Below are 19,754 nucleotides of genomic sequence, written 5' to 3'. Positions count from 1 at the left end.
AACGGACGACGGACGTAGACGTAGGTAATAATAATTATCGCCGACAATTACACGTTGTTGATGATACGCGTATCGGTCGTACTCATTGCTGCGGATGAATCGGACAAACGTGAGATCAACCGATCATCAATTTGTGTGCAATTTCAAGAAGACAACGGTCGTTCGCTTCGGAATGACGAAGACGAAGTGATAACATTCGAAGGTAAATATCGTCGCGTTATTTAATATTACGATTAGCGATAATTATTCGTCGGCTGTTATTGCGAGAAAAATGCACCGAGTAGACCCTCGGGGTTCGTTTGCGTTCGCTTAATAAATTTATCAACGACGACGTTGTCGGTTGCGGGCAATAAAAACGCCGCACGATTTTTGTTGTAAAAAATGGTTAACGTAGATAAGTACGTCATTCATTCAGTCGTCGTCGGTGAAATCGAAAGTTATATTTTGTCTCGTAGCTGTAGGTCCTAGGTACCGGGTGCATACGAGTACATCTACATACCATCGATACTCAATGACTGTTAAAAAGCTAAATACGAGTACGTTACGATACGAACGAATGTATAAGGTCGTCGGTACAGACGACTGCTTCACGTAGGCCGTATAATTGTACTGCATAGAATCTGTGTGATCTCCGTAATTCAAAATTACACAAGTTTTTCCTAGTACAAATTTTATTTGTAGGTGCTCGTACATTTCTCATCGACATCGATTCATCATCGATGCAAATGTAATTGTTATCGTTGAAGCAAACTACTCGTACATAGATATATTATAAGTATGTATTATCGTTCGCTTAATTAGAATTGGCGATGATTTGTAAAAGCTAAAGCGTTCAGCGTGGGCGTGGGTTCGCGTTCTGTTCAAAATTGCCTAAAATTGGCCCGGGCGTTCATTCGCGAACGGCGCCGCCCAAATTTGTATCAAGTAAAGTAAAATATGTAAATAGCTACCATAATTTGTATTGTACATATAGGTAATAGGTATAGGTAGTATTCGTGCAATACGCGAAAGTAAAATACCTACCTTACATGTTCTCGCAAAACGTTGGTTAAAGGCGAAAAAATGTTGCGAGGTCTGTCGGAGCGTTAAAAACGCATACTTATTTTAACATTCGCTGGTTTTTTTGAATTTTGCTGCTGGGGTTCCACGTTGCGGTTCGTTGTGGTTTTTGGTTATTGGTTGTTGGGGGACGGGGGTAGCCGTAATTTCTGCCCTCGCTGTGTAGTGAGTATGTACTATGTAGTGACTACTGACTAGTGTGTAGGTAATACTTAGGTATTTTCGCGTCGCGTCGCGTACCTACGTGAACGTGACATTTGACAGCTCTAGCTGAGTGGTATGCAACTTTTTTGCAGTGACTGCATTTTAATACGACTCACGAGTAGGTGCCTCGTACGAGTATCTACTATCTACTATCTACTATAGAACTTCAATTCTTTTAACGTTAGTTCTGTTACTCGTATTTGTACTTGACTTGGCAAGTTTCAGGTTGAACGATCGCAGCGCGGCGTGGCGCGGCGCGGCGTAGCGTAGCGTAGCGTACGTTGCACCCCAACCCGTTCTACATAGTCGTATATGGTATATGGTGTGTGGTGTTTGTGTAGGGTGAAAAGGAAACTGATGTATGTACCTCTAGCTCTACCTATCGCGCATACGTAGTTTTGCAATACAATTCCTCTGCGTCGCGTCGCGTCGCGTCATATCGTATCGATTGTTTTGACTGCCGGCGAGGACGGGGTAGCACGCGGTTTAGGGTTCAGCATTTCACTCAGTCACCCTCCTTGTGCTTGGGGCTTAGGCATCTGTAAACGCCGCGCCGCCCCACGCCATCCATGCTATCGCCAGTTCACCACTGTGCTATTGCTATTTACTCGTAGTGCACCTATGTGTAATGTGTACTCTGTACTACCTACTCGAGTGCTTGATAATTTACACGCCGAACGGATGGCGGATGGCGAAAGCATCTTTGAACGATATGCTTACGAATTACGATGCTTATTTGTATAGATTAATGGTTATTTTGTGAATAGCGGTTAGCGGTAGGCAGCAGCATAGGTGTTAGGTAGGTACCTGCGCAAATTCTAGACAACGAAGAACGAATGCTTGGTTGGTTTTCTACTCGTACCAACCATGAGACATTGTATTGTATCGAAAGCTGTAATTACGTATTACAGCAGATTGTTGTTATTCGATTATCAAGTTTGATTTTACGTAGATGGCCATTGGCCAGCACCTAGCGCCTAGCGCCTAGCGGTGCCTTTCACTTTTCATTTTGAAGCAGATAGCGAGGTACTAGCCACTAGGTGTGTTTACGTAGACGTACGCGAAAGTAAGTAGGCACTATAGGCACTAGGCAGTATATTTTCGAAGAGACGCGACGACGACGACGACGAGGCGATAAACTTTGATGATGGTGGCAGCGCAGCGGTGTAGTTTCTAGTTTAGCCCTTAGCCGGTCGACGCTCGGCGTGACCTGCTGTTGTGTTGTGGCATATGCGGCGCGGCGCGGCGTGGCGCGGTGCAATTTTTGCGTTTGATATCGCTAGGTATATGCTATACGCTATACGTACGCTATGCGCTTGCGTAACGATGGTACGAGTAAAAAAAAAGGCTAAACTGCGATACACGCTACCGAATGGAATGAAATGGAATGGTGTGCGTTGCGTATTGCGTACGCCACGCGATACGTACTGTGTCGTGCTTTGGTCTGACGTTTGCGTATCTAGCATCTCCGCGTGTGTCTCTTTGTCATCTCTTCTTTCTCGTTCGTAGTTGAATTTGTACCGCGGTAAGGCGGTTCGACTACAACCCCCCCCCCCCACCCGCCAGCTAGCTATTTACAAAATGTGTGTGTAGATGTGCCGAGTACAAGTACTGTTGGCTATTGCGTTGTCGTCGTCGTCGTCGTCGTCGTCGCCACACTGCTTTTGGCTTTCGCATTCACCGCGATGTTTTTGTTTTGATGCTCATCAGCCATCGCGTTCTGTTCTCGCTTCAACAACAATGTTTGACTACATTTCTCGTATCGTACTCGTATATCGGCGCGTCTTGCTTTTCTAAAGGCCATTGACGTGTAATCGCCAAAATTTCTAGTATATCCGAACAATACCTACAGAATACACGTACCCAGTATTACCTATTTGCACCGCACTTTACTTACTTACTTACTTACTTACTTACTCGTATCATCATTCAACATCGCCTTCCGCTGCTGCTGCTGCTGCCGCCGCCGCCGCTTCTGCTGCCTTGGCCGTTGTTGTCGTCCTCTCGACTCGCATCTTACCTGCACTGGCTGATGTATTCTTTTTTCGAGTTTTATTACGTGCTCGTGATTGTGGCCAATTTTAAGGTTCGTAAATCGTATGTTGTACGTACTCGTAATATCGATATGGTAGTTGTACGAGTGCAATTGCATGCACGTACACGAGTATTACTCGTACTAGTCGTACTTGACGAACGCCAAGTGCATACAGCATACAGCGTACAGCGTACACATTACATATATTGTACTCGCACGTCGCGTCGCGTCGCGTCGCCTCATATTGCTATCCTCTGTCCCCTGTTCCTCTCGATAGGATTACACGAGTGCATTTACTTGTACCGTCAACGTAGGTACCTCTACCTACCACCTAACGTAAGCGTATTAAATGCTAAACGCATACGCATTCGCATTCGCATTCGCATTCGCATACCTGTAATACCTAATTAGTACCTATGTACTGTACTTACGTACTTACTTACTTACTTACTTGCGACGTTATTATTACTTACTTGGTACATATTATACAATCATACTTACGTATACATTCCGTACTTACCTAAGTAGATATACAATATACATTATGCATACCGTACTCTTATTTCATATACTTACTCGTATACATATATGTATTTGCAGTATGTGGAATTCGGTGGTTTACGACGAAGATAAGAACGGTCCGTGCAGTCGTTCGAAACACAGCGTTACCCTGTTAGGAAATCATCTATACGTGTTGGCTGGCCGTAATGGCAACGTGCCGCTCAAAGATTTTTGGCGATTTGACTTGGGTATGTCATATGTGCAGCTGCAGCAGTCAATTCAAATGCGAATCGTATTGTTGTCGTATTTTTACGAGTAGATACCTAATTCACCGCAGTAGATAAGTACGAGTACAATGTACATATAAGTACTCGAATGCGATGCTCGAAGACGTAATTTCTGGTACCTACGGCTACGAGTGGATTTTCGCAATTCCACAAACAAAATACGCGTAGGTACCGCGACCGTATCAGCTAAAACCAAGTTTCTGGCACATCAGCGACGCGTAGTCGTGCCGAAATCGACGATGCGATCGTGTGTTTTTTTTACCGGGTTGATTGTACTCGTAACATTTACCCTATTCGATCGGTGCCCAATTTTAACCGTCGAAAAAACTAGCAAAATTTTGTGAAAATCGCTTTAAAATCGTCGAATTGAAACGCGTTGAAATTGGCGCGTAAACATCGAGTATTTTTCAAAGTTAAGAGCATGTACTTATACGAGTACGAGTACGATTATTACAATCATTTTCAAATTGGCAAAAACGGATGAAATTTCTGTAAAATTCTTCGAAACACGGTGAAAAACCAATTAAAAGAAAGAAAAAAACGCCGAAACGTGATTAAATCCGATGAAAATCGGTCAAAATTGTTGAAATCTTATCGAGGCCGTGCCCAAACAGACGATAAAATTAATGTACCTACGAGTACTCGTAGCGTGAAAACACGCCGATCAACTTTCGTCAATACCTACTCGTATTCGGCAGCAATCGCAAAAAACGCCTACAACGTCTTAAAAACGCGTTGAAAATGAAATAAGGTCGCTTATCGAGTTAATTTTTCAAAACGTTCGAACGGCATTTTATGCCATTTTCCGTATTTACGAGTACCTACGCGTTACGTAGTAAACGTTGTCAAATTTATTGTCGCTCAAATTTCATCGCTTAAAAATGGCCCAATTAATCGGATGCGGATGTACTTGTACACGTATGCTTTTCTTAGCGTTTTCATTTTGTTCGAGTCGAGTTTGATGGCATTGTTTCGACTGATTTTAGCGTCCAATAAGTGGGAGCTGTTGAAACCGAGCGGCGATTGCCCTCCTAGCTTGCAAGAGCACACTGCCGTTCCTTTTCGAGATAACATTTACGTATTCGGTGGCGAATTGGGCTTTTCAGCCGGAAACGAAACGCCGTTATGGGTTTACGAATCGAAAGTACGTATACAAAATACTCGTATGTACATATTAGTCGTAGTCGATGATTACCTAATTAGGCGGTTGCGGTTGCGTTTGCGTTTGCGTTTTACAGAAAAATTGCTGGCGCAAGATGAGAGGTCAAAAGGGAGCTAGCGTTCCGAAAGGTAGACGAGGTCATACGACCTTGGTGCATCGTGGCTCGGCCCTCATCTACGGAGGGTATTGCGATTTACGCGGCTCGTCCAGCGAATTTTGGATTTTTCACTTTGGTAACGCATACACACATACCTACATACGAGTATTTGATATGACGTAGTGCGAGTACCAGCAGTCTGCACGCTGTCGATGTCGCGATCGCGATTTTGGTTTTCTCTTTTCTCACACCCGCCGTCTGGTCTTACTTTTTTCAGACACCGAATCGTGGCATTTGTTGATGAACGCGAAATCCGGTCCCGCAGCCAGGCATAAACATTCGTCCGTGCTGCACGACGATAACATGTGGATTTACGGCGGCATGACCGATCTGCAAGAAAGATCTGATCTTTGGCGCTTCGATTTAAGTACGTACACGTACCTACACTATACACTGTACACGGTACACCGATACGATAAAGTGCCATCGGAATAGTCACCTACATACCTACTACATATGTACGTACCTACATTAATTTTCAATTTTTTGGCGCTTTTGTCGTTTATCGTAGGTACGAAAACTTGGTTCGCCGTAAAGTGTAAATTTAGCCCGGGTCCGTTACACAGTCACGCCGCTTGCAAATTACCTAGTTCCATGTTAGTGTTCGGCGGCGAAAGAAACGGACAATTAATCAACGAGTTGTGGCGATTCCATTTCGGTTAGTATACTCAATACTCAAACTCATACTCGTACCAACAGCTACAATATGAAACTTGAAAAATACCACTTACCCACTACCTACCTACCTCATTCATTCCTCATCCTCAACCGCCTTACGCCAGTTTTCTTTGAAAAAACAGTCGGAATACAGACCTCGCCGTTGCCTAATTGCGAGTAGTAACAATAGATGTTGTGCCGATGCCGTCGTAGTTTCAAAATTTTGATAAAAATAACTGCGGGGCTCTGGGGGGGGGGCAGAGAGGAGGTGGAGGAGGAGGTCAAAAGAAAGCGAATCGAAAAACTTGAGTCGTATTCGCGGTGAGCACTATAGTTTGATATTGTACATACGAGTATATCACACCACTTTGTATTTTTCAACGACGTTCACTCGAATCCATAGGGTGACGGTGAACGGAACGGCAGGGCAGGGCAGGGCAGGGCAGGGCAGGGCAGGGAAAGGGAGTGATGTGGTGATATACGAGTAGATCATAGATATCTAAAAATCAAGTTCGTATTGAGCGTCTTCAAAAACATGTAATAGGTATTCCATGTATCGCGCCCTTTCGACCGTTTTTCATAATACTCGTAATTCGTATGGTTCCTCAAAGTGGGGAAGGTATACGCCCAAGCCCAAGCTCATTCCTTTGAGTTTGAGAGTATCCACTTTGAAAGTACCGTACGCGCCATGATTTTGTCGAGTACGCCACGCGCCGGCCGGCGCCGCGCCATTTTGTGTCGCCTTCAAATCTCGTATATAGGCACGCGAGGCGCCGTGTTGCGAGCGTGTTAATAGAATTGCATAACCAGTTTGCCGTAAATACGCGAATTATTCTTTCTTGTTTCTTCGGTAAAAATCAAGTTCGATGATCTGATTTTTTTCTCCCTACAATCTCTCAACGATAATCCGGTGCTTCCACCTTGCACGAAGGGCGAGGGGCGAGGAAGGGGCAAGGTCGTTGTCAGTTTCGTGTATTTGCGATTTTCTTTCTTTTTTTCTTTTTTTCTTTTTTTTTACGAAGCTGGCGAATTTTCAAATACTTACTTACCTACACCTCGAAACTGGTTCAACTTGTAGGCGATCAAATTGCGGTAGCCGGTATTTCATAGGTAGAGCTCGGATTTTTATGCGCTTAAAAAATCATTTTATGCGCATAAAATATGCATTTATTTTGATCAAATTATGACAAAACATGCACTTTTATGCAACATCAATATGGGTATCTATAGAAAGGATTTTTCATTTTAAAGGTGAAGAGAAGGCTAGAGAATTAAGAAAGTCAAAAAAAGGAGGTTAAAGTCTTCAATTTTATACTTTGAATAATCAATTTTAGGTTAACTGTAAATCAATTTTAAAAATCGCTTTTTCAATTTTTTTCAAGTTTTTCAATTTTTAATGAAAAATACTACCAAAAATGGATTTTTTGACCAAAATTTTCAAAATATGACTGAAAAATGGAAAAAATGGCCAAAATATGATGAATATGCGCTTAAAATATCTAAAATATGCATTTATATGCATTTATACCCAAAATATGCAAAATATGCGCTAACAAGTTGGGCTCATTTTACTCAAAATTGTATGATTCGCAAAAATCCATAGGATATGCGCGATCTTCTGTGAAGAATGAAAATATGAGAAATCATAAAAATCCGAGCTCTATTCATAGGGAATAGGAAATTTCAACATTGACGGCGAAAGCTCGACTTACAATATGGGCTATTACGATTGAAATTCGAGAATTGAAAGCTCGCCTATGAAAACTCGAAAAAATACGAAAAAGATATCGACCTACGTATATAAGACACTTTTTTTAACCCCGATTTTTGAGCGGACTTTATTTCAAAATTAGATACGTACGTACTACGTAGTAATGTATATCTTTCAGCGCTCGACCTCTCCTCCACGTTTGATCAAATTTCAACTTCGGTCGCCTCAGAAAAATGTTACATCGAATCAAAAGCTTGTATAATCCTACGTGACCGCAAAAAAACTACCTATTAATTAAAATCACCGAGCGAGATCGTTGCGAAACGAAAATTTTGAATCACCGCGAAAGAAATTTTGAAATCATCGACGTAATGGTGATTTGGAATAATTTTAACGTCTCTTTAGTAACTCGTAATGCCATTTTAAACATGTTTTTAACAATTTTTTGCGCAGTAAACGCTGAATTTCATCAAATTTCACTAAAATTTCACTTTTATTTCGTAATTACTAGTAGGTATAGATAACTATTGTGAGAGTCCACTCTCTTTCTTCTGACACAAAATCACCATTCAAATAATCAACACGAAATAAAAATACTCGATGAAATGTACGTAAATGTGTTTTAATATAATGACCAGCTATCACCAACTGACCGCATAATATATATACTAAGACAAGTACTTAAAAATTACTCGAACACAGTCGCATCAGCGTTTATTTTAGCGCCGTCATTAAAATAGGTACGTATTTCTTTCGACACAAATATTATGCCTCTTCATCGGCGTTTTGCGACATGTATAACGGTACCATAACAAAATATGATTTTTTGATGAGTATAGACTAATGATATCTAAATAGCGATTAAATAAGTTTGAATTTATCTACATATACGCTCGTGACACTATGTATTAACTAAGTAGGTATACCGACTGTAATCTGTTGAAATTTTTGAAAAAAGTTGATTCGCTTCCCTCATTAATAATAATGTCGCTTTACTTGAAATTTTCCACAAAAAAAAAAAAACAAAAGGGTCTCGCTCCCACGCATTCCAGCATTCCAGTCAAAACTGCGAGAAAGTCTCAACATCTGCTGAAATATCGAAAAATGTCCTATTTTTCGCGGAAACTTCGGAAACAATAATTACGAATGTTTGCCGGGATTGGTCCTTTAATCGTGTCCTGAAAAAAAATGAAGAATTGTGACTTTTCGAGAGCTTTTACTCTCACTTCGCTCGGGTCCTATTCGTAATTTAAAAATATTATAATTTCCTGAAAACGGAAAACGCTAATTCAAATTTTTTCTCGAGTAGATATACATACGAGTAGAAGCATCGCGTTTGAATATTTAAGTAAAATAATTCGATACCTTGCCCCTTCCCAAATTGGTTCGGACCACGTTTGGCAAATTATGTAGAACGAAAAATACTGGAAGAGAAGGGGAACTGGGATAAAAAGTTGAGGAAATAAATTTCAGTCTCTTCCCCCCTCCCCCACACCCGTATGGCGTATACGACACATCACTTCGTCGTGCTTCTGTTCGTGGTTCAAATCGCCGATCGCGCGTATTCGACGATAATAATTACGCGTAAAAATAGTCCGCACCCCTTGAGGAATGATTACCGAAGCTACGCGCGTGTTGATTACTTATCCGAGTCAGTTTTTTTGTTGAAATTTGACCAAAATGTGGCGGAACTGGCGGAAGGAATGCGCTTTTAGAGAAATACAATCATCTCGTTTCAAAACTAGGTCCGTTGAAAATTTGGTAAAAAAGTCTTTTCCGTATTTTTCCAAGTTTTCATACGAAAGATTTCAATTTTCAAATTATCATAATACATTGTAAGTCGAGCATTCGCTGTGAAAGTTCAAACTTTCTATTTCTTCTGAAATCGTGCGAATCGATTGCCTGAAAGTTCAGCTACTCGTATAGTTTCGAGATATGTATTAGTAATTAGTATTCGAAAATTCGGCAGCTTTGTAAAAAAATCGCGAATGCGTGAAAATTACTACGATTCTCCGCCTCCCCCCACCCCCCACCCTCGTCAATGGGAGCGAAGGGCGCTACGATAATCGCATATTTCACCGGATCATTACCCATCGGAGAGGAATTGTAGGGGGAAAAAAATCAGACCATCAAACTTGATTTTTCGGTTCAACTCGTCATACTACCGAAGAAACGAGAAACGAGAAACGAGAAAGAATAATTCGCGTATTTACGGCAAACTGGTTATGCAATTCTATTAACACGTTCGCAACGCGGCGCCTCGCGTGCCTATGGCTATATCGGAGATTTGAAGGCGAAACAAAATGGCGCTGGTGCGTAACGTAGGTACTTTTTCGTCATGTTGACCGAGTGCGGATTCGATCCGAAATCGTCACTTTTACTCGTACGTAAGTTCGAAATGTTGTACTTTCAAAGTGGCCACTCTCAGTCTCAACGGAAATGGGCTTGCGCGTACCTCCTATACCTTTCCAATTTTGAAGAACCATAATATTATGAAAAACGATGTTTTTACTGCCTACAGGCGCTGAACACAAATATGAACTTGATTTTTAGACCTAACTTATGTTGTGTAATACGTATCACTTTACCCGTCGTCGCATTCACTCTCCGGATTCCGGTCGACGCTCAACGCTCAACGCTCGACGCTCTTACGCAGTAGTGTGATACGATATCAAATTGTAGATATACGAGTTACGAGTACTTTCAATGGATCTTTGGACGAATATGACTCAAGTTTTTTTGTTTTTTTGTTTTTTTGTTTTTTGTAATCGGTGCACCCAGTCTATGTCTCCGTGTAAAAACAAAAACACTCGAAAAAAAAAACATACGATGAAGTACGTACCTTACCTACCTACTGAATATTTCCAAGAAAAACATGATGAAATTAAATGACCCTTCGATGAAATGTCATCAGTTTTCGCTGATTTTTAATAAATTTCATAATATTTCTAATATTTCCGTGTTTTTGTATCATTTTACAAATACTCGTATGTAAATTTTCGCACGTGTTTTATGCAATTTCTTTGCCAAAAACTGCAGGCATTTTACGAGTCCGCGTGTTTGGTAATCGAAAAAGAAATACGATGAAACGGCTCATCTATCGCTGCTCGTATTCAACCGCTTTCATTGATCCCTCCTCCCTCAGCTCCCTCTCTTATAGTACGATAATCTCGCCAAAATGATCAACCAACCGACCTAATTTTTGCTAATCGATGCTCGCTTTCCTGCTTGTTTGTTTGTTTGCTTGCTTGTTCAACGAATGGGCTGAACCAAATAGGTACGGAAACGTGGCAGCGAATTCGTACAGATGTAATATCACCGCAGCCGGTTTCCGAGTGTTGCGCCATCACCGTATCCGAATTATTGTTGCAAAATGACGCTGGCAACGCGAAAATCAACGCTCGTGAGAACTGTTCGTCGGTGGCACGTCGAGACTATCATTGTTCGAGTGAAATGAACGGCGGCGGCGTTAGAGGCACCACCAATGCCGGCAGCTGCGGCGGCGGCGGCGGCGGCGGTAACAGCATGTACTCGTCGTATTACCCGTGTTACGGTTCGCGCGCTGGCGGTGGCGGTGGCGGTGGCGGTGGCGGTGGCGGCGAAGGCATCATGATACCGCCGCGACGACAAGCCACCACCCCCAACAGCTGTAATTTGAGCTTTTTGAAAGAGATCTCGAAAATTTCGCAAATGAATCTGTCGCGTCTGACGCAAAACGCGCGTTGCAGCTACCACGCTTTGGGCAGCAACGAAAGCCTGCACAACGGGCACGTGCAAGGCGCTGGCGCTGGCGAAGCCGAAACCACCAACGACGAATTCAATCGGCTGGTGGCTCGCGCCAAATTCGGCGGCAGCGGTCGCTGGTCGACCGGCGGCGGTGGCGGCGGCAGTTCGTCCGTGCTGCGCGACGTATCTTCGCTGGTCAACACGCCGCTGACGCCGTCCGACGCCGCCAAACTCGTCTACCTGGAGGGCGAAGAGGCCCCGGTCCTGCCGACGGCCGTCGCCGTCGCCGACGAATTCTCGGCCGTCCATCAACGTCTGCATCCGAGCCAGAATCGAAACCGCCGCAGTTACCCGCTAACCAATACCGTCCGTTTCGCCAATCCGCTAGTCACGCCCGAACAGCCGTCCCCCGATATTACGTCCGACTACGCCAGCTGCGAAAACATACACAAACTGCTCTCGTCCAATACGCGTTTGAACGCCGCCTCGTCCGATCGAATCAAAACGCCGCCCAGCAAGGACTGTTCGGGTTCGGCGGTCATTTCCTTCTCCAATCCCAACTACTTTACCAATACGCTTCCGAGCGCCGCTCTAGCCTGCACCGCTGCCGCCGCCACCACCAACCAGCAATTGGGCTACGTCGAGGAAAAAATCAGCAGAGGAGATTACGTCAAATTAAACAGCCCGGCAGACAGTTTACTAGAGGATAGCAGCGTCTCCCTCGATAAACAATACGAAATGACCGAATTGCGACCGAAACCTCCGAAATCGTTGCCGCTGAGATGCGCCACCGGCGGCGGCGGCGGCGGCGGCGGCGCATCCGTCGACGTGTCCAACGATAGGCGAAAGAAATATCGCGCTTGCAGCGCCGGACGTCACGAACGTGAACGTCAAGCCGTCACTTCGTTGTGCGTTTTTCTAATCGGCGGAAAAGACCATTGTCAAATAACCACCTTTAAACGACCTATTTCTATATGGCGATTATCGCTGACCGAAGATATTTATTAAAAGCCAGCATTCTGCGCGCTTCGGTCGTATCACTCGCAAACAGAAAACGAAATAGCATGCGAGAATACTTACTTATAGACACGATCGAGCTCTTCCATAATGCCTATACGTACCCACACCGACGACGAAGCGACCGTCACGACCTAAGACAATACCACGTGATTTTACGAGTTTTCCTCCCGCGTTTTCGCGTAATTTTATTCAAATTCAACCGACGCGATATACGAGTAGGCCGCCTTGTAATGTTCGTGTCTACGTTAGTACGTTCTACGACTCGCGAATGCGACTGCGACTGCGAGTACGTACGTGTATAATCTAGTTTACTGCCAAATTGTTGTTTTTTTCCTTTGTTTACGTATTTTTATTCTTTCTATGTATATTTTGATTTTAATTTTGATTTTGATTTCGATTTCGATTTCGATTTCGATTTCGATTTTCATTACCTAGGACTTGGAGTATCTAGTACAATATTAAGCGTGTGCCGTGTACCATGTATCTGTTTGTTTGTACGTACCTCCACCTAGGTACAATGGTATATAGATTATGTACGCGTAATTATAAATTTTGTATCAACGTGCAACCACGAGTACGATTACCGATGTGTAATGTAGGTACAGGTAGGGTAGTTAAGATACTCGATCTAGCTCTACTCGCGATACCTTTGTAATCGCATCAAACATCACCGTCATCCAGTACCGTTGACCGTTGTTGTTGCGCATAATCGAGTGCAGAAATAAACATTTCCATTTGTAATTCTACGTGTACATTTCTGTTTGTAAACCTGTTTCGTGTACCTTCTTCATTTTCAACCATAGTAATGATTATCACTCTGAAACACCTCCCTGCTGTGTTTTTGCAAATTGTACCTACATTTTATTATTCGCGCGTTTGTTCTTCCTTTTTTTTTTTTTTTTTAAATGAAATTGAAAAATTTTTGAAGGTTTACGATGTTTTGGACTGACAATTTTAGAAATAGAAATCATTTGCGCTTACTAAACAAACGCGTAAATCGTGAAAAACCCCGTTTCAATTTAGGTAGGTAACCATAATAATCGTGTCAAATCGTTTGAAGAGTAGTGTGCGTGGTGGCGGGTTGGTGAGTTCGGTGCTGGAATACATATTTTCCTAGCCGATTTGCCGAAAATATGAGTGTCGTATGGTGCACCTCTTTGCGGGCACGGTGATGTCAATCCTAGAATTTTAAAGAAGCGAGGCGGCTTCCATAAAATTTAGTCGAAACTGAGAAACCAAACGAGCACATTTTTTATCACTTTTCGTCACGCTCTGGACTTCCAAAGTTTAATTTTGCAACCAAAAAAAAACTTTCAGAGAAAATAGGTTTCTAAGTTTTGCTTTTTTCGCGGTTTTCAGCGTAAAATCCAAAATTTGCGATAAAACTAACCATTCTGAATTTTAACATTGAAAAAAAAAATACGAGGAATCGAAGGTCGTCAAATGACGCGTTGAAATTTCCTATCTGTTATAGAGACGGTTAAAATTCGATTAAATGCTTAGAAATTTCTATTCGAAGATTCTGGAAATTTGCACGAATTGCTGTATCTGGCCGATGATAATCCTCCCAGACTCCCTAATCCGAATTTCACAATTCCGAGCCATTCTGAAGCCCTAAACGCGATTTTCGAATTCTCTGGAATATCATAATTTTTTCACAAACAGTTTAAAACAACTTGGGCAGCTAAAAATCGAGTTTTGGTCCATGCTTGACCTTTACCTACAACGAATTTACCACATTGATGTCGGTTTTCAAGTCGACGCTTCGAAATTAAATTTGGATTAGGGCGCTGCATGACCATCATTCCCACGGATTTCTTGTTGACTTGAAAATTCATTTTGAATAACCACTAAATGTTACGTGTTTTGATAATTGGGTTACCTAGGTTGAAATATTGTATGGTGCAAGTACAACGTTGGTTTCATCTTGATTGGTTGGTCAAGTAATAGGTACGTAGTAGCGTGAATGAGTAACACTAATTCTTACCAGTTGCGAGCAATTTTTTTGCCAAGCATTGGTAGATGCGAGTAGTGAATTATTTACTGCTGGGTGTATCAATACCTAGGTAGGTATAAAATGAATAGAAAAAAAGGAGTAATTAGAAAAAAACACCAATTTTTTTATTAGGTACACACAATACAAAATACATAAAGTTGACAAATGAAAGTTGAAACAAAAACAGACTTATAACTTGATACATACATACATTTCTACATTACACGAATACATTCATCATAGGCTGTACATAATATATTTACACTCAAATTGAAGTCACACAGGTCTACAATTAGACTTCCAACAGTAAGTAACGTGATGTACGAGTAAGTTTGTGTATTTCAAATACCTACACAAAGTACATAGTTTATTTGTGCATAGGTACTTAGATACCGGGGCCTACGCATGGTGTGTAACAAATCCAAGTTAGGGTACATACATACAATATCAGAATTTTGTATCATTTGCAATATCATCAGCAATGCGAAAGTGTGTATCTACTTTGTAGAAATCAAGTACTTACATACTCGTATAGGGTAAAACTTGAAAGAAAAAAAACGCAGAGCAAACTCGATACAAATACATAGCCTACATATCTGATGAAAGCGCCAGGAGCTATATATTCAAGTATCTATTTGATTTGAGTGATGTATGTAGGTATGTACCACAACCACATATGCAGTACTTTTGGCCTTTGGGTGGGTGGGGTATAGGTGTAGGCATCTTATTAGGGGCTATTTATTATAAATTTACTCATTTGATAGGTATACCTGGCCACAAAAACATGTATACCATTTTTCCAAATGCACATTTAAGAAGAGATATAAGATACACGCAAACATGAAATATGATGTTAATTAATGCTAACAAACAACAAATACATTCAAATACTATTTATGTACAATGTAGATAGCGTATGCGCATCGAATTTACAGAATAAATTACACAAAAATCTGTACTATCACATTGGGCACAGCATCACAAAATGAGAAAGTTAACTCATATGCGGTCTGGACCAAACCAAACAAGTACATAATTAACAATGAACAACAGGCTAGATACAAGTACTAGGCTAATATCTTACGCAATAATAGGCAATTTAACATACCTAAACTATACAAATCATCAGAATCACAATTTTTAGATATGTGTACTCATTTGTGCAAATACTCCAGTAAGTTACTTATTAATATTCACACAGATATAAGTCGTGAAAAATTGAACTTGACCTACAAAATATACCTATGTGACTTATGTGAGCCATAACAATATACTCGAATCAATCGTAAATTATTGTATGTACTAGAATTTTATCTACTCAATCCCTTCTTATCAGTCAATTCTCTGATGTAGTCCACAAAACTGGGCTTTTCACATGGAAATCAAGAACAATCTTCTGTTTTTTCATTTTTTTGCTCACCCCCTTCCTACCCTAACCAAAAGATTTTGTCATTTGTTTACAACAAAGTGAGAGCTATACTAAGTATATCAAAAACTGTTACAAGTCCGTGTGCATTGATAGGCAATTTAGATCATAAAAAATCATAAAAGAAGATATGTATAGATAAGGTAAACTATCAATTAGTAACTAATCCATACCTATTTTGTTTTTGTAGGTATTAAAGAATTATCCAGAAAATAGACAATTTTGAAACTCAACAAATTACGGATTATTATTTTTTTTTCAAAGAAGATGTGGTGGTGTTATTTTTTCAACAAAATTTTGATTTAAAAAAAGTTTTTGTTTTTTTTTTCAATTTAAAAAAGAGAAGTAGACATTAAAAAACTTTGGAATTGGCAAGTCTGTACAGAATTGGCCATTTACCCTATATTTTTTCCAATAATTTACTTACATTTTCATCAGCAGAATCATGGCATGTCTACAGTGTGCGCAAAAATATTGTGAACCCCAAAGAAAGTTTGTCATTAAAGATATAGGTTGGCAATGTGAAATAGATGCACCCATATGATTGGAGTAATGATATCATTTCAGTCCAACAACCAATCATGTGCTATAATGAAATTATCATTCATTGTTATCAACTGAAATATTTTGCTGAAAACTTTTTTAGGGGTTCATGTATTTCTGGGTACCCTGTATGGATAAGGTATAGAGGTATCTGGTATAGTGAATAGGTACTGTTCGGGTAGTCAAGTATATATACAATATACATGAATATCATAATAGGATGTATGTAGGTAAACACAGAGCATGAATGAATAAATAAAGAACTATACATATATACTCATGCAAACAAACAAACAAACAAACCAACAAACAAACAAAATGAACAAATGAAGAAACACAAATAAAATACATATAACAAATTAACAAATGCAGATATAAGAAAATAAACAAATAAATAAGTAACACCTACAGAAATACAGACAAATGGACTGTACTGTACTCACAATATAAGACAAGACTGATAGAGTAGACAACTGATGGTGAGATATAGGTTACCTGGCAGTGTTGAGGAGCTGAATTTTCAAGCTTTATACTGGAGCATAACCAAAGACTGGAGTGAAAAAATTTCTGCTCCAACTAGCCCTTTCTGTATTTGTTAGTATTTTGACAGCACTTTTCTTCCCTTTTCTTGATGAAAATGTATTTTAATTTTAACTGTGGATTTCAATCTACTTGGTACCTATTACTATAAAAAAACAAAACAGTCGGTGCAAAATAGACTGAGCAAGATCAAATTTTCTGTTGTTCTAGGAGTGGGGCAGAATCTGAACCATTATTCTTTTATAAGTATAAGCAAAATCCAGAGTATAAATTTTGAAAACCTGAGGTGGAGCCCAAGTCAATGCAAAATGCTTTTCACTCCACAACACTAGTACCTACATATAAATTATAGGTTGGTTAGTTCATGCGAACATAGGTACTACACAACCAATCATAAAAAATGCATTAGATACCTCCTAATAAGGTGGGTTGAAAAAAAGTGAAGTTAAATACATGTTTATTCAAGGCTGGAACTAGTAATGTAGAAGGACTAATGCAACAAAGTAATGGGTAGAGCAGCAAACATCGACATTTAATTATACATTGGTGTAATAAGAAAAAACAAGAATATTTTTCAGTAATGTTCACATTTTTTCAACATTCCTTATTGGCATACTCGCATGTTTGTAAGAATATGAGTACTTCATACTATGTACGTATAAGCAAATACCAAATTACCTGCAGTATGGTTTGCATGTTTCATGACAATGAGAACTTTTAGTACATAGGATGTGTAAAAAAGATTGACCAATTTTTATTTAGGTAGTCCCGCAGGTCAATTGCTCAAGCCCTGCTTTAGGAAACTTGAATTAAAAGTTGGAAAAAACACTGCCAGATCAGTGGGGGAGAGCTACAGATGTATTCATTCATCAAGTTGCTATGTACTTAATCTTTGAACATAAGTGAGGTACAAATTTCAATTGCTGTGGCAATAGTTGAGTAGGTATTTACCCACCTACAGTCTGCACAGTATTACTTACACATGCTCATGGAAATTCTAGAGTCATATTCAGACACTATTACTAGTATTTTTATACATTACACTCTCGAAGAGCAATGATGTAGATCTAAACCTTGGTATGAAGGTGGCTGCTGCAGTGGCAGCTGCTGCAGTGGTGGTTGTTGAACGTATTAAGCGTTTGAGCATTCCAGAACTGCCACGATGCTGCAAACTTTTATGAGTTGTCAGGCTATTCTTGGTGCGATATCGTCTTTGGCAGAATTCACAAATATACAATGTGTTTCTATGCTCGTGCTTGTCTTGAAAATGCCGTTTCAATGAATAGTAACAGCTAAACCTTCGGTGACAGTGAGGACAATCCTGAGGCTCACTTATGTTACCTATCAAAGGAGGTGGCAATGATATCACAGGTGGTGATGATGGTTGTGGTAGCTGCTGCAAGCACTCAGTCATAATGTGTGGTTGAGCTGACATGAAACCTGATCTGCATACTTGTAATCCTACATAGGTCACACCAAAAAAACAACAAAGAACTGTACTAAAAGTGACATTTTATGCACATTTGTGGTTTTAACCAAGGAAAATATTACAGCTACCAAGTATAAACTACATAAAATAATATTATAATAGCTAATTGTACTTCTACCAGCATGTATGAGTATAGGAGTAGGTAGTTCCAGAGGCGGTTTTACCGAATGGCACATGTGTACCATGGTACACAGCGGCAAATTTTGAGGAGCGGCAAATTTTTGAACGATTTCAAAAATTTCATTCAACAATTCGGCAAATTGGGTAAAATTGGGTGAAATTTCGGATAAGGACCTGTGATGAAAGAAAAACATTATATTTTACTTCTTGAAACACAAATATTCAAAAGCTTTTGCCCTCGCTTCGCTCGGGCTCAAGCTTGTTTTCTTTTGTTTTTCGGGATCAAAATTAAAATTTCTAAGTAAAAAAAAATCGAGTTTTAAAACCAAGAAATAAACTCTTCACCTTCACATAAAAAAGACATCGTTTATATGCCTCTCAAAATACATACAAATTTTCAGACGTTTTCGCCTTCGTTTCGCTCGAGCCTGTTCTGATTTCTTTTTCAAAAGTAACTTCCTAAAAAAAACACAATCCAGTTCTAAAATTTTGAAAACCAAAAAGTAAACTACTTTCATTAAAAAACCCCAAACCCCGTTTTTAGGCATCTCCAAATGAAAATTTTCAAAAGCTGTCGCCCTCGCTTGGCTCGGGCAAATTTGTTTTTCGTTTCGAAGTAATTTTACATTTGAGACTTACAAAAATCCCCAGGCAATTCCTATTGGTAGATATATTTTTACTACATCAATCGAAAAAAATTGGGTGGAAGGAGAGGGGGGTAAATTGCTAACGATGACGGGGCGGCGAAAAATTTCGTGCACACAGCGGAAAATAATTAAAACCGTCCCTGGGTAGTTCCAATACCATCCTATAGCATACACATTTGATCTGAGATATAATACCAACTTCAAACTTGAATCCATATTAATACATTATCCCTATGCTCAGCTATTCAGCTGATTGCATGTAAACAGACAAGCCAAGTTTAATTGGCACATATACAGAAGAGTGAACAAAATTTTAAAAATCACTTCATCAAAATTCAATAGCGGATTTGGTTTAATATATAGAAAATCTATATACGATGAAAAGTAACCAGATTTTTAGGCTACATTTTCAAGATAAATTTTAAAAATTGAGTTGCAGTACTTTTAATTGTGTGACACCACAAAGCAGCCTGA

At 40.1% G+C, this 19,754-nt stretch overlaps 2 protein-coding genes across 16 annotated transcripts in view; one reads left to right on the top strand and one right to left on the bottom strand.

Annotated features, from left to right (window-relative positions):
* On the top strand, window positions 1-13,260 carry LOC135833831 (uncharacterized). Of its 4 annotated transcripts, none has more exons than XM_065347617.1 (7): window positions 61-202; window positions 3,899-4,047; window positions 5,073-5,230; window positions 5,325-5,481; window positions 5,623-5,772; window positions 5,917-6,063; window positions 11,051-13,260. In XM_065347617.1, the coding sequence occupies exons 2-7, from the start codon at window positions 3,900-3,902 to the stop codon at window positions 12,505-12,507; spliced, it is 2,217 nt and encodes a 738-aa protein (XP_065203689.1). In that variant the 5' UTR covers window positions 61-202; window position 3,899; the 3' UTR covers window positions 12,508-13,260. The 4 variants fall into 4 exon arrangements, with proteins under 4 accessions (XP_065203691.1, XP_065203689.1, XP_065203690.1 ...); XM_065347618.1 differs by lacking the exon at window positions 61-202 and adding an exon at window positions 2,842-3,349; XM_065347620.1 differs by lacking the exon at window positions 61-202 and adding an exon at window positions 3,457-3,608.
* Window positions 13,261-14,618: 1,358 nt separating this feature from the next.
* LOC135833799 (broad-complex core protein-like) overlaps window positions 14,619-19,754 on the bottom strand; it is a 47,829-nt gene continuing 42,693 nt past the window's right edge. For 11 of the 12 annotated variants that reach the window (XM_065347558.1, XM_065347559.1, XM_065347563.1 and 8 more), the window contains exon 7: window positions 14,619-18,485. In XM_065347558.1, the coding sequence (XP_065203630.1) occupies window positions 18,034-18,485 (452 nt within the window). In that variant the 3' untranslated portion in view covers window positions 14,619-18,033. The remainder of the gene's footprint in view (window positions 18,486-19,754) is intronic. The other variant, XM_065347571.1, reaches the window with a different exon arrangement.

Source organism: Planococcus citri, chromosome 2 (assembly GCF_950023065.1).
Source record: "Planococcus citri chromosome 2, ihPlaCitr1.1, whole genome shotgun sequence".
Taxonomy (NCBI): domain Eukaryota; kingdom Metazoa; phylum Arthropoda; class Insecta; order Hemiptera; family Pseudococcidae; genus Planococcus; species Planococcus citri.
The sequence above is the reverse complement of the archived record's forward strand: the minus strand, read 5'-3'. Positions and strand labels throughout refer to the sequence as shown.